The sequence below is a fragment of the Melopsittacus undulatus genome, chromosome 1 (genome assembly GCF_012275295.1).
Source record: "Melopsittacus undulatus isolate bMelUnd1 chromosome 1, bMelUnd1.mat.Z, whole genome shotgun sequence".
NCBI lineage: Eukaryota > Metazoa > Chordata > Aves > Psittaciformes > Psittaculidae > Melopsittacus > Melopsittacus undulatus.
This window is the reverse complement of record NC_047527.1, coordinates 35892530-35904711: the sequence shown is the minus strand read 5'-3', so window position 1 is coordinate 35904711 and position 12182 is coordinate 35892530. Positions and strand designations below refer to the sequence as shown.

General features: G+C 44.7%; 1 protein-coding gene and 4 non-coding genes across 5 annotated transcripts in view; 3 read left to right on the top strand and 2 right to left on the bottom strand.

Moving 5' to 3' along the window:
• DNAJC5B (DnaJ heat shock protein family (Hsp40) member C5 beta) overlaps nucleotides 1-5668 on the top strand; it is a 42564-nt gene extending 36896 nt beyond the window's left edge. The window contains exon 5 of the mRNA XM_005150779.3: nucleotides 4782-5668. Coding sequence (XP_005150836.1) covers nucleotides 4782-4876 — 95 coding nt within the window. The 3' untranslated portion in view covers nucleotides 4877-5668. The remainder of the gene's footprint in view (nucleotides 1-4781) is intronic.
• A 4018-nt stretch (nucleotides 5669-9686) lies between these two features.
• TRNAY-GUA (transfer RNA tyrosine (anticodon GUA)) lies at nucleotides 9687-9777 on the bottom strand. Its single transcript is given in 2 exon segments — nucleotides 9687-9722; nucleotides 9741-9777. It is a non-coding gene; the product is annotated as a tRNA-Tyr (tRNA).
• Nucleotides 9778-9994: 217 nt separating this feature from the next.
• Nucleotides 9995-10067, top strand: TRNAR-ACG (transfer RNA arginine (anticodon ACG)). The gene has a single exon. It is a non-coding gene; the product is annotated as a tRNA-Arg (tRNA).
• Nucleotides 10068-10696: 629 nt separating this feature from the next.
• On the bottom strand, nucleotides 10697-10769 carry TRNAR-ACG (transfer RNA arginine (anticodon ACG)). Its single transcript has one exon. It is a non-coding gene; the product is annotated as a tRNA-Arg (tRNA).
• Nucleotides 10770-10947: 178 nt separating this feature from the next.
• Nucleotides 10948-11038, top strand: TRNAY-GUA (transfer RNA tyrosine (anticodon GUA)). The gene is given in 2 exon segments: nucleotides 10948-10984; nucleotides 11003-11038. It is a non-coding gene; the product is annotated as a tRNA-Tyr (tRNA).
• The last annotated feature ends 1144 nt before the right edge of the window (nucleotides 11039-12182 follow it).

Genomic DNA, 12182 nt, shown 5'->3' with positions numbered 1-12182 from the left:
AATATGTGCAGTTCCCTGCCCATTTAACACCTTGCCATGCCTCACAGAGGGGCAGGCTGAGTGCTAAGGCTTGTTCAAAGAAGGGAGCAAGAGTGGCTGGCCAAGAACATGGGCTGGGGTAATGGGACACCCTTTACAGAAGGTGACTCTCTTTTTGCACCTTTGCTGTGTCCCTGTCTGCACATTCAAGTTTTGCTTATACCAAAGGATGATAGTGGTAATTTCCCAATTTGCCATGAGTGTGAGTTACATATTTTAAACAAAGAACCCTGTCCTAATCTGCTGAAGTGGGGCAGAAGTTTGCCTTCATCTTCAAGGAAAGCAGAAACATTTCAGACTGGACAGGTTTGGGCACTTGCAAGTCAGGATGAGAGAGGTAACATCCCTTGCTTCAGCAGGGGAAGATTTAGGCCACTTTTCAGTTGCAAATTCTTATTATAAACTATGATTAGGAGTATGCTTTTTTTATGAGAAAGGATCTAAGGAGTCAGATCACTCTTTTTCTTTTCCACTGTTGTGGAAGGTCTTACGCTGTTACATTCTTACGTTTACTATGCTTAAATTAGCACTGCCAGATTGCGAAAGTCGTGTTCCCTTAGCAGGGGAGATTTTTTTCCCCCAACTTTTCACACAAATTTACCCTTCCATAAATATGCAACAAAGCACTTGTAGTAGTTGAAACAAATGCTATTTATACAACTGGTATGCCAACGTGTGGTGGTATTTTTAAATGTGTTTTGCCTAGAGGCATATCAAGGTAAATACAGTCAGCTTAAAAACCGATCATACTTGATCAGTCTCTGCAAAGGCAACAAAAAGTACTAGTGAAGACTTTATAACCACAGTGCACTACCTGAAATAAGTGTAATATACTCTGTGAAAACGGGCACCTGCAAAGTGCAAATCTAAAATGGGTCTTGATATTTATGGTCTGTGACACCAGAACCAAGTTGGAAATATGAAGATGGAAATTTGAAGGGTAAGAATTTTTTAATTCTGCATGGATATTAATTTTTTTAATTTGGCAGGTTTTTTCTCTCCCTCAAAATCCAGCACAAAATTCCCCAGTGGCAAACACCACCCTCCTTCCAGTGCAGGTGATGTTTCTTGGTATTCAGTAATTTTAGGCCAACTTCCCATCCCTTTACTCCCACCAAGTCTCACTGAGATGCCAAGTTTTTAAATAATTTCAAATGTTTAGCAAAGTCCCAATCTGAAAAATTAACAGAATATGGAATTAGGTTTTAAGTATTTTGAAGACAGTATTGAATATATAGGTAGGGCCTGAAGAAAACTAGATATTTGTACCTTTCTTACCCTTCTCTTCAGTCTTGCTACATCTTCCTACCAATCAAAACCAGCTTGCCTCAACAGACTAGAATACTCTATATTTTAAAATTAGATTAAAAGAGAGCAATAAATCAGGAAGAAAAGATGCCATGACAGAGGGTAATGTGAGCAGCTGAAAGGAATATAAACATTGTATTTTGAAAAATCAATGACAACTGGCTCAAAATGCACTTTGCCACTCACCCCGCCTGCAAATTTTAGGTAATTCAGAAACAAACTGTAATCACTCCTGCAGCAGCTTTTATTTTGGAAGAGGAAATCTTATTAGGATCCAAATTCTTTGCATGCCCTCTGCCCACAGACTGAGCATTCTAGATGGTAATTAATTTCTTTGCTTCCTGCAAAGAAATTAATTAAGATTCCCACTATCTGTATTATTGCTAGCCAGAACTCTTTTGCTACGGCTAAAGCATAGATTCTCAAGCTAAGGACATACTATAATTTATACAAATATTTTGTAGTCGGTCACTGATTTCCTGAGGAATGCAACACTGATAGCACATCACCATTCCTGATGCTAAAAACCTCTGAGTAAGTCTCCAGCAGTTGTTACTGTGCTCAGTGGGAGCTGCTTGGAGCCAGCTGTACTGCTCAAAAGACACTCATGAGGTGCTGTGGAAGTCGAGATTTAGACTTCATCTTTTGAATTGGCACAACAGTAATAATTTTCAGTCCTTCACATTTCTCCTTAATAAAATGAAGGTGTTACACAGTTGATTTCATTCCTCAAAGTAACATGCCATGAAACATAATGATTAGTGAAAAACAGGAGATGTGAGGCCAAAAATTCAGCAATCCTTTTCCTAAAATAAAAGCAAAGTGTGTTGTCACTGAAATCAACACAATCATGTCAAAGGCTTCAGTCCTGTTAAAATGGCATACTCTTCTAGAACAAAGCTTTATTCAAATATATTTGATTAGTTCTGGTGCTCAGCTAGTTAAATATCTCCCATGAGAGATTCACTTTCCAGCATATGCTTCCATGGGTACCATGACCATCAGAACTAAAGGAACTTGGGGATTTGCAAGCCCCAACCTGTACTTAGGTTACAGTGATTCCTTCTCATGACTGATGATTTGTACTAGAGAGGACTGTGGCCTAATGTACAATGGAAGACCAAAAAATAAATCTTATATTTGGATTATTACATTTAAAAAATGGCAATTTTTAGGGTTTCAGATCAAACATGACATTAAAAAAGTATAAAGTAAGGTAATCTGTGTTGTCATGCCATGATGTTATGGGTGACCTTCAAAAGATACCCTGGCAGAGGGAAGTACCACTCTCTCATCTGCAGAACAGACTCATACAAGGGTTCATTATTTTCATTTACACACATGGGACAGGTTGCCAGATTTTGCTTCCACTGAAGTCAGTGGCAAACCTTTTGTTGATTTCTGTGGTCCCAGGGGTGTAATGCGCATTTTGATAGGTTTGTTCTCTCTGGTTATCATTGTAAGAACAAAGCAAGGCATTTCTAAACTGATTTTCATTTTATGGAAAATGAAATCTGAGAGAGGAAAGAAAAAAAGTAAAAAATAGGAACCTGAGTAACAAAAAATACTTTCTCAACTCAGAAGCAATAAGTTTTTAGCACTTCATTGTCTCCTCCACACTCCATATGATATCAATGTAGGCGAACAGCAAGCAAGAGCTATCTATAGAAAGCAGTTGTCGTGGTTTAAGCAGTTTAAACTGTGATTCCTGCCGCACCTCCACTCTGCAGCTCTCCATTAGCAGACTATATTTGTACAGTTTATTGTATGATGGGTCCCTGTTCTGATAAAACCCATCATAAATCTTAGAAGGGTTGGGGCAGCAAAAAGCTTCTTGAAGGTGTCTGCTCAGAACTGTCTGCAAATCATTGTGACATATTTGCAGTGGGTCCTGTCCCCTTGTTGCACATCTGGGTATCGCAGCAAAATGAACTGCTAGTCTCTGCCCCCATCAGTGATCTTCCAGAAAATGAACAACTTGGAGGCAGCAGAGGGTAGGAGGGAGTGCTGCTCAGAAATCTCAAAAACACACAGCAACTTAAAAATGGACTGAAGCTGCCAAACCAATCTGAGCCTGATCTGAGCTCTAAGCTTTAATTACTTATATACTTGTAGAAGTTATGAAACGTGTCTGCCTTTGACCTTGTGTCTAAATGCAGAATTGCCCATACAGAGAAGCTGCCTGGCATTTAATCATTCTTGCCTTTCACCTTGACACAGTCAAAGTTGTTCTACCCCCACTGAGGAGAAGCCGTATGGCATGCAATTAGATTCCTGCTCTGCGTTGAGTTACTCTTGTACATTGCATCTTTTGCACATGATTCATCCCATCAACTGTCATGTAAACAGTAGGAAACGTCAGATGAGGGTTTTTTTCTGAACATTCGGTCATTTGGCAAGAAAGGTCATAATTTGTATTCAATTACTGTGAAGGCTGAGATATAGAGCCTAATAGAAAGCTCTGTATCAAGACAGAATTAGTCTAAAATTTTTCATATGTAAACACTTCACTGAGATCGATGAACCTTTAACAGTCAGTCTCTGAATCTTGAGTCTCATCCTTCCCCCAGAAAGGGGTGTGTTGGAAAGAGGCCCAGGAGAAGGGCAGCCAAACTTTCTTCATTATCAGAGGGAATTCAACTGCCACCAGGGACTCTGTAAAGACTTCACTTTCCCCCACTCTACAACAAAGACACTTTTTATGCATTTATATTGGGAAACCAAACTGCATAACTTCATGGAATGTGAAAGTACAAATCAGCAAGAGTCAACAGAGTGACAATATAGCGTGATAATAGAGTGATAATAATCCGTAGAGGATAATATGAGGTTTTGCAGTTCCAAACTCATTAAAACAGTAATTCACAAAATACTATTGCATATATACTACATAAGATCTCAAAATGCAACTTAACATGTCTAATTAACTAGCTGGCTTTCAGGATCTATGTGGTTTCTTCCCTCAAGTATATTACTCTTACACATTTTTATTTCCTTCTACTTCTCTTCTTTCTTTGCTGTTAACTTTGCCTTGTTCAAGAGTAATTTCTGGCCCATTCTCACAAACGCCATCAAGGTTTGTACTTGCTGACTCACAACAGTGCTCATTATATTCAGACATTTGTAGGAACAAGCACTTGCAATTGGAACAGGCAGGAACCCTTATCCTGCAATATCTGCAAAGCACCAGATACAGCTAATACCCAGTTTAATAGCACCCAGAAATCTAGCATTACAGGTGGACAAGGAGTAAGGGCATTTGTAGACTTGGTGTGGGCATTGCTGCCTCTTGCGTATGCACACATCTGTCTGTGAAGCCAAGCTTAAGCTATGGCCAGAACAGCAGATGAAATGCTGTGGTACTAGCAAGAAGTCTGACTCTGGTAGCCGCTAAAGGATTCTTAAAGTATTTTTTGTCATTTTTTCCAACTTAGATGGAGAAACTCCTATCATGCTTCAGCCAACTAATGCGACCGAGAAGACACAGCTAATAGGGGACAGCCGTCGGAGCTATCACACAGACTCCTAGAGCCAGCAAACACAACCTGTTGGTGATTCCCACTGAGAACAAATACACTGATAAGCTTTGCAGCCTGTGTTTGTAGTTGTCTTTAAGCTAATCAAGAGTAACCTGAGAGAATTTCCTATCAAAGCAGAATCTCCCTCTAGGCCACTTCCAATAGGTTGATATCTGCACTCTGCAAGGAGATATCTAGGGCCGCTGTAGAGCTCTACAGACCAGCATACTGGTCTCTTATGGCTTCAAACTGCCAGGCTCAGCATGGTCTTTCCCTCTAACAATACTCGCTTTGGTATAGTTGCTCTCCTCCAGGCCCTTAGCTGTGGGTCCCAGACACAATCCCAAGTCCCTTTCTGGACACATCAGCTCCATCTCTGCCTGCCCTGGCAATACTCCTCGCATGCTGCAGTTTTGCTGTATGTGAAGCATTCCCATGAAGGGAATCCTGCAAATGCTCTTTAGCATAGCTCAGAGGCAAAGTTGGTGACAAGGCAGATGGGTCTGTCCTTCCAGGAGACTAAATGCTATTTGGAAAGCAGTGAGCAGGTTGCCTGGGCCCAGCATTGGTGATTATAAACTTGAGCCAGGACAAAGTGCTTGGAGATTGTTCTGATGATGATTACAACATGCATCTCTCCAAATCCTGTAGCCTCATCCAGCACCAGAAGCACACAAGGGCTTTGTGCCTTCCGCTGCAAACACAGGAGACGGTGAGCAAGCACCTTGTGGAGGAGGAGGCTGCTCTGGGCTGCCCCAGTGCCTCTCTCCTGTCCCCATAGCTGGTGAAGGCCCCAAGACAAAGCTTCCCTGATCCTGCCCAGTCAGGCCTGCTGCCCATGTCATGCAGCCCCGGCTTCTCCAGCTGCAGCTGCAATGTGCTGAAAATTGGACCCCAGCCAGCAGCTTTCAGCTGGAGTGCTTATTGCACCATGCCCCTGGCTACCAGCCCCATTGCCCTGCTGGAAGTGGGCTGGGAGCCATTGCACCAGCGCTGGCAACCAGGGCTTTGGGACCAGCAAGGACTCAGCAAGGCAGGCAAGCAGCAGAGGAGCAATTGTCCTCACAGCCCAGATCCTCCCCTCTACCCCAGGCACAGGGGGTTTAGGAGCACATGACATGATTTAAAATAAAGAGGTAGGGATGAGGTGTATTGCTGGTGGGTACAGCAGGAAGAAAGTAAGCCCCTAATTTGTAAGAAAGAGCTGAAGAAACACCTGTTAGATCTTAAACTTAGACTTCTGTGGTTGGGCATAATAGTTCAAGCCTTAGACAGCTGAATTTCTTCTTAATCATGTTACACCAATCAGTGTCAGTCCTGTATGTTTGCTATTTTTGCTTTTCTAATCAAAGTGCTGTGGTCCAAAGAGGAGCATAATGTTCCACTATACTATATAGACCAGTAAATACATAGCTAGTCAAAAACGTTAAAATTGGATCCTGCAGTTGTGAAACATTATTATCTTTCTTCTATTTTCACCTTTCACATCAAATGTCATCCCACAACAGCTAAATATATGGGAAGAGTGTGTTTCATAGACCCAGCTACAATTCCAAAGTCAAGAAATACTACTTTCAACATTTCTTTAAAGTTCCCATAACACATGGACATTTTAAAAGCCATTAATTCCAGTTCAGGTTATATATCTGTTCTCCAGGTGCAGGCACTGGGGCCAGCTGACACACACATTGCCCTCAGAAATAGCCCTATTTTTCTGCTGAAGTCCTGGCATGGCTGGGGCTGTGCACAGGCACTCACTTCCCTCCTCCCCATGCGCTCCTCTTTGTCCTCAGCTGGATGTCACAATTACTTTGGAGGCCACTCATTTGTACATAAATCCAGGGTGCCATCCTGCCTGCTAAGCAGTGCTGCAGGAATGTGCCCATCCATCCCAGTTGTCCCAGGGAAGTGGCCTTGGTGGCACCATCCTGCTGCTTGAGGGGATGTGAGCCCAGAAGACACATTCATGTGCTGCTCACCTTCCCTCTGGGTGGCCAGATCCTCCTCCCATGGAAGTCAACAAGATTTACATCCTTGATTTCAACCGCAGCTACAGAGCAGGCCTAAAACCAAGGAGGGAAAGGGAAATCCCAGATTAGCAAAAACAATGGGGGGATCATTTCATATGCAACACCTTTGATATCCCTCAGGGCCCCATTATGAGCCAGAGCTAAAACTTACTGAAATCAAGGAAGTGATCTCCATAGGCTTGAGATGTGACCACTAGTCATGTGGTTCTTATATGCTCTTTCTAAATGAGACATTTTTGTTGGGAAAGGTTTATGACTTGATCCCGCAGTGTGATGCAAAGATAGACAAGCTGCTGCGTGTCTGCAAAGCCCTTTTACAGACACAGGGCCCTGTACTACTACAATGTAGTATCTTGGTTAGCCAAAACTCCTAGAACAAACCAGTGACCAAGCCTCTGAGCAGGTTCTCCAGGACTTGCAGCTTAAAAATCAGTGTCTGAACCCATGGTTTAATTCCAAAGAGGAATCTCGGTTTTCAGGGTACCAGGGCATTTGCTGTCAGGATCAGCTATTCTGAGGACACATGGAGAAAGAATGAATAAGGATTTCAGGACTTAGCTCTTCAGTGGGATTTTACTCATTTGTTTGCTTCTCAGAGAAGTTCCTCATGTGAACTTAGCTATCCTTATGTTATCTGTTTCAGTGGAAAGTTCAGTTGCATATCCCCTAATCTTTTCAAAATGTACAGATCATCAAATGTTTGTTCTTCTCTGCATTTATTTATATGTAATGTACTATATATTCAAAGCTACCCTTGCTGTCAATCACTCTGACTAATAAAGGTTGTATGTACGAATTGTAGCACTCCCTTTACTTTTCCACACTATCAGCAGCTTCATTCCGGTAACAGATAGAGAAGCTGTTGAGACAGCTATCCGAAGTTAGGGCTTTGCACACCAACAAGTGGCAAGCAGCAACTCAGGGTTTCCCCAAAGAGGAACTAGGTCTTGATTGCAGCAGATGCACCTACCTATGCAAAGCAGCCAGAGCTATAGCTGCACATTGCAAATCCTTTATATAATGCAGAATGCTTATCTACATTAAAACTAAACAAAACAGCTGTGTGATGAATCATAGAACCATAGAATCATTTAGGTTGGGAAAGACCTCTAAGCTCATCAAGTCCAACCACTACCCAGGGACTGCCAAGACCACCACTAAACCATGTCACTGAGGACCTTGTCTGCATGGTTTTCAAATACCTCCAGGGGCGGTGATTCCACCTCTTCATGGGCAGCCTGTTCCAATGCTCAACAATGCTTTCAGTGAACAAATTTTTCATAATATCCAGCTAAACCTCTCCTGGCACAGCCTGAGCCGATTTCCTCTTGTCTTATTGCTTGTTGTTGGGAGCAGAGACCAGCTGCCTCCTCACTCCATCCTCCTCTCAGATAGTTGTAGAGAGTGTGGAGAGTTTTACTGGTATCAGTTCCTTTATGGAACAATTTCCCACAGCAAAGGGTGGAAAGTGACAGCACAGTGCTGCTGAGGACAGCAGCAGGTGTCCTGCGCACTGCCCTGGGACCAGCATCTCACCCAGGGGGTTAGCATCTGTCCAACAGCCATCACAGAGTGCCAGGTGATCTGGGCCTGCTGCGAGGCAGGGGTATTTCTCACTAGGGTGGTGTCCAGTCTCTGTGACCACAGGAGCCCAGGCATTTGGGAAATGGACAAGGGGAAACGGGTTTGTTTGCATGCTCAAAGAGCTGTCCTTTTGTGTGTTTATATATTAACTCATACTCAGATTCACACAAAATACCAAATGGAAGAGGCATCATAGAAGAATTAGGCCCACAGTCAATATAACCAATTATTTAGGCAGTTTCTCCCCTTTCTCCCCACAACAAGTTTGCTTAATCCAGAAAATATCAAACATAATTGTATGTCATTTAATTTCATTCCATACCTTCCCTCAGAGTAGATACCCAAGGTATGGGTATGATTTCAGTCAAAAAGGATTACATTTCTGCCTCTCACAGGATAAAACCATTCAAGACAAAAGCTGAAGCATGCCAAACTGACCACAGGTGAAATTAATGATTTGGTTTTCTCTGCTATCATTTTCTGTACAAACGAAAATGTTCACTGTGCTGTCACAAAGCAGGGGGAAAGGCCACAGATGACAGGAATCCCCTTCCTCCCCTCTGCAAACTGAATCAGCCAAACCCTCACATCCAGCATCTCCTCTCACTCTGAGGTGAATGGGTACAGCAGTTCATACATGAGGACTCGGTCCTTCATGTCATTGTCACCCATCCCAGGGTTGGGAAGGCCATAATATGGGACACCTGTGAGGTAGCTAACATCTACAGATAACAGAAAGCAACCAGTGAAGATACGTAATCTCCTACCAGCAGAGAGAGTTAACATGTGTTAAGTATCACCTGGCTGGGTTTTAAAATGCACTCCTATGGTGGCAGTGTGCAGATGTATAGACACTTCCTTACTCTGGAAAAACAACACCTAGACGAAAAAGGACCCTCAGAATTTCAACATCCTAATTAACTGAGATGAGGCAGGCCTGCTCCGGCTTGCTCTGTGGGGGTTCGTGGTAAGCTGCACTAAGAACAACACGCATCTCGTTTTCCATTCAAAAGGAACCAGGTGTTGGCAGTCACACAGCGTGAGCCGTGTCCTCTGCTCCAGCAGCAGTATGAGCGAGTCACAGCGGAGCGGCTCGGTTTGCAGCACAGATTGATCTCGTGGAGAAAAGCAGCCGTATGTGCAACTCGTTAAAGAGTGCTCAAAACCACGCTGCTTGGGTTTGGAAAGGGAGAAAAAAATTTCCGTCTCCTTCGAGCCGGAATCGAACCAGCGACCTAAGGATTTCCGCAAAGCCCAGCCTCTACAGTCCTCCGCTCTACCAGCTGAGCTATCGAAGGGACCTATGAGAGCAATCGCCGCCACTCAACAGGAACCCAGCCCGACGAGCCTGGACGCATGCGCGGAACACACAGCTCGGAGATTGGTGCTAGACCAGGCCGGGGTCCACTGCTTGGAGGGGCAGGGACTGCAGGGAGCACCTCCTGGCGGCAGGGCCAGGCAGCGCTGCTCTAGGGTGTGGTGGTATATGGCAGAGCAGAAAACAGCCTTCGTGTAGGGCCAGTGGCGCAATGGATAACGCGTCTGACTACGGATCAGAAGATTGTAGGTTCGACTCCTGCCTGGCTCGCATGTTTTTCTGTCGCTCCGCAGTCAGTGGTGTTTTATACACGCACCGAGGGGATTGTTTTCCATCTGAATACGGCACTGAACTCCATTTATACGCCCACCACATCAGTGAGTTATTGTGTCACCCAAAGCACACATCTAGGCCTGTTTTTCAGACGATCCACATATGCATTTTCTCAAATGCATTAACTGCCCGTGGATTCAGTGCAAGTTTGCTACAAGTACTTCATATTGTTATAAACAACTGATTTGGACTGTCTGTGAACAGTGCCAGTACCAGTCACAACAGAAGGGTGTGCAGACAGGGAGCACAGAGTGAGCACCCCACTGTGTCGCACACAGCCCTTGAGACCTTCATTTTCCTGCCTGTTGCTCCCGCTCAGCTAACAGGCACAGGCAGTTGTGTCTGGAAACTTCCTTGGGAATAGTAACTCGGGAGACGTCTATTTGAAGCGGAAAAAAAATGGGCACATCCAAGGGTGCTCTGCAAGTGTGTGTTTTATGCGGTTTCGGGGTGCACCCGAGGATATCCGCTGAGGAGGGGGAGAAGCCGGGCGGGTTTGTTTTCCGCTCCACTGAGACAGAAAACAGGGCATGGTGTAAAGCGAGTCCGGAGCACCAAAATACATGCGAGCCAGGCAGGAGTCGAACCTACAATCTTCTGATCCGTAGTCAGACGCGTTATCCATTGCGCCACTGGCCCCGCGCGCGCTAAATACACCGGCCACCGCCCACTCGGCGGAACCCTCTCCCGCGCCAAGTCCATTGTGCGCATGCGCCGACCACCAGTTCCGGCCTCTGCCGCCGCCAGGCGCATGCTCGGAGCTCCGCGCGGGGTGTGGTGGGACGTTGGGCGGCCGCTGGGAGGCGGTTGTCAGGTCCCTTCGATAGCTCAGCTGGTAGAGCGGAGGACTGTAGAGGGTTGGCTTTGCGGAAATCCTTAGGTCGCTGGTTCGAGTCCGGCTCGAAGGAGACATTACGTTTTTATTTCGTCCTGGAATAATTTGGTTATTTTAGCCCCTCGGTAAGGGACGGGGCTGGGGCTGCTGCTCCCGCCCCTGCGCCTCCCTCTCTCGCTGCCCGAGCCCAGGAGAGATGCGGAAGGGCAGGAGCCCGCCCAGGCAAGGCTCCCAAAGCCATCTCAAGCACATGTAATATATAAGAATTCACATCTCTCCGCTCTTTCCATTCCTTTTTTCTTTTTTTTTGAGGCGAAAAAAGGAAAATACTGAGGTGGCAGCTCTGCAGTAGACACTGAAATCCATTTTTGCAGCAGTGCTTTTGGAAGTGCTTTTAGGTTTCTGTTATATGTAATAGTACTATAATGAACAAAAATAGTATGTAGTTGGTAATAATATTACAACGTATTTTGGTATTGTCCTATGCAAAGCCAAATTTATTGTTACACAGATGTACATGGGATGATTTAGGTGAAGGTAGAGCAGTAGGAGAGGGCATAGAGGTCCTTCATACAGAAAGGGTTTAATGCAGATGGACATAGACTTGCTTAAGATTTACTAAATAACAAGGCTAGCACTCGTACTTCACCTTTTTTTTCTTTCCTGTTTTCATAGAATCACAGACTGGTTTGGGTTGGAAGGAACCCTAAAGCTCATCCAGTTCCAACTCCCCCGGCACAGGCAGGGACACCTTCCACTACAGCAGGTTGCTCAGAGACCCATCCGGCCTGGCCTTGAACACTGCCAGGGATGGGGCAGTCACAGCTTCTCTGGGCAACCTGTGCCAGGGCCTCAGTACCCTCATAGTGATGAACTTCCTTATATCTAACCTAAATGCCTGCTCTGTCAGCTTGAAACCTTTCCCCCTTGTCCTAGCATTACATGCCACCCCTTTTCCTTTTTCTTTAAGTCTTCTCCATTGCAGGTGCTATGTGATTTGCAGAAAAATATGGTTGGCAACAACTGCTGGCTTGGAGAGAGTAAATGTGTCAGAAGGCAGCCAAGTCTGGCTGCATAGTGGGAGAAGAATGGAAGTTTTCTCCTTCAAAAGAGCACAGAATGAGAATTCTCTGGATAAGTGTCTCTGTGGGGTAGGTTTCAGATATGAGAACAAGGAAGACACACTATCTGTGGGGATGTAGTACAAGCAAGATTAT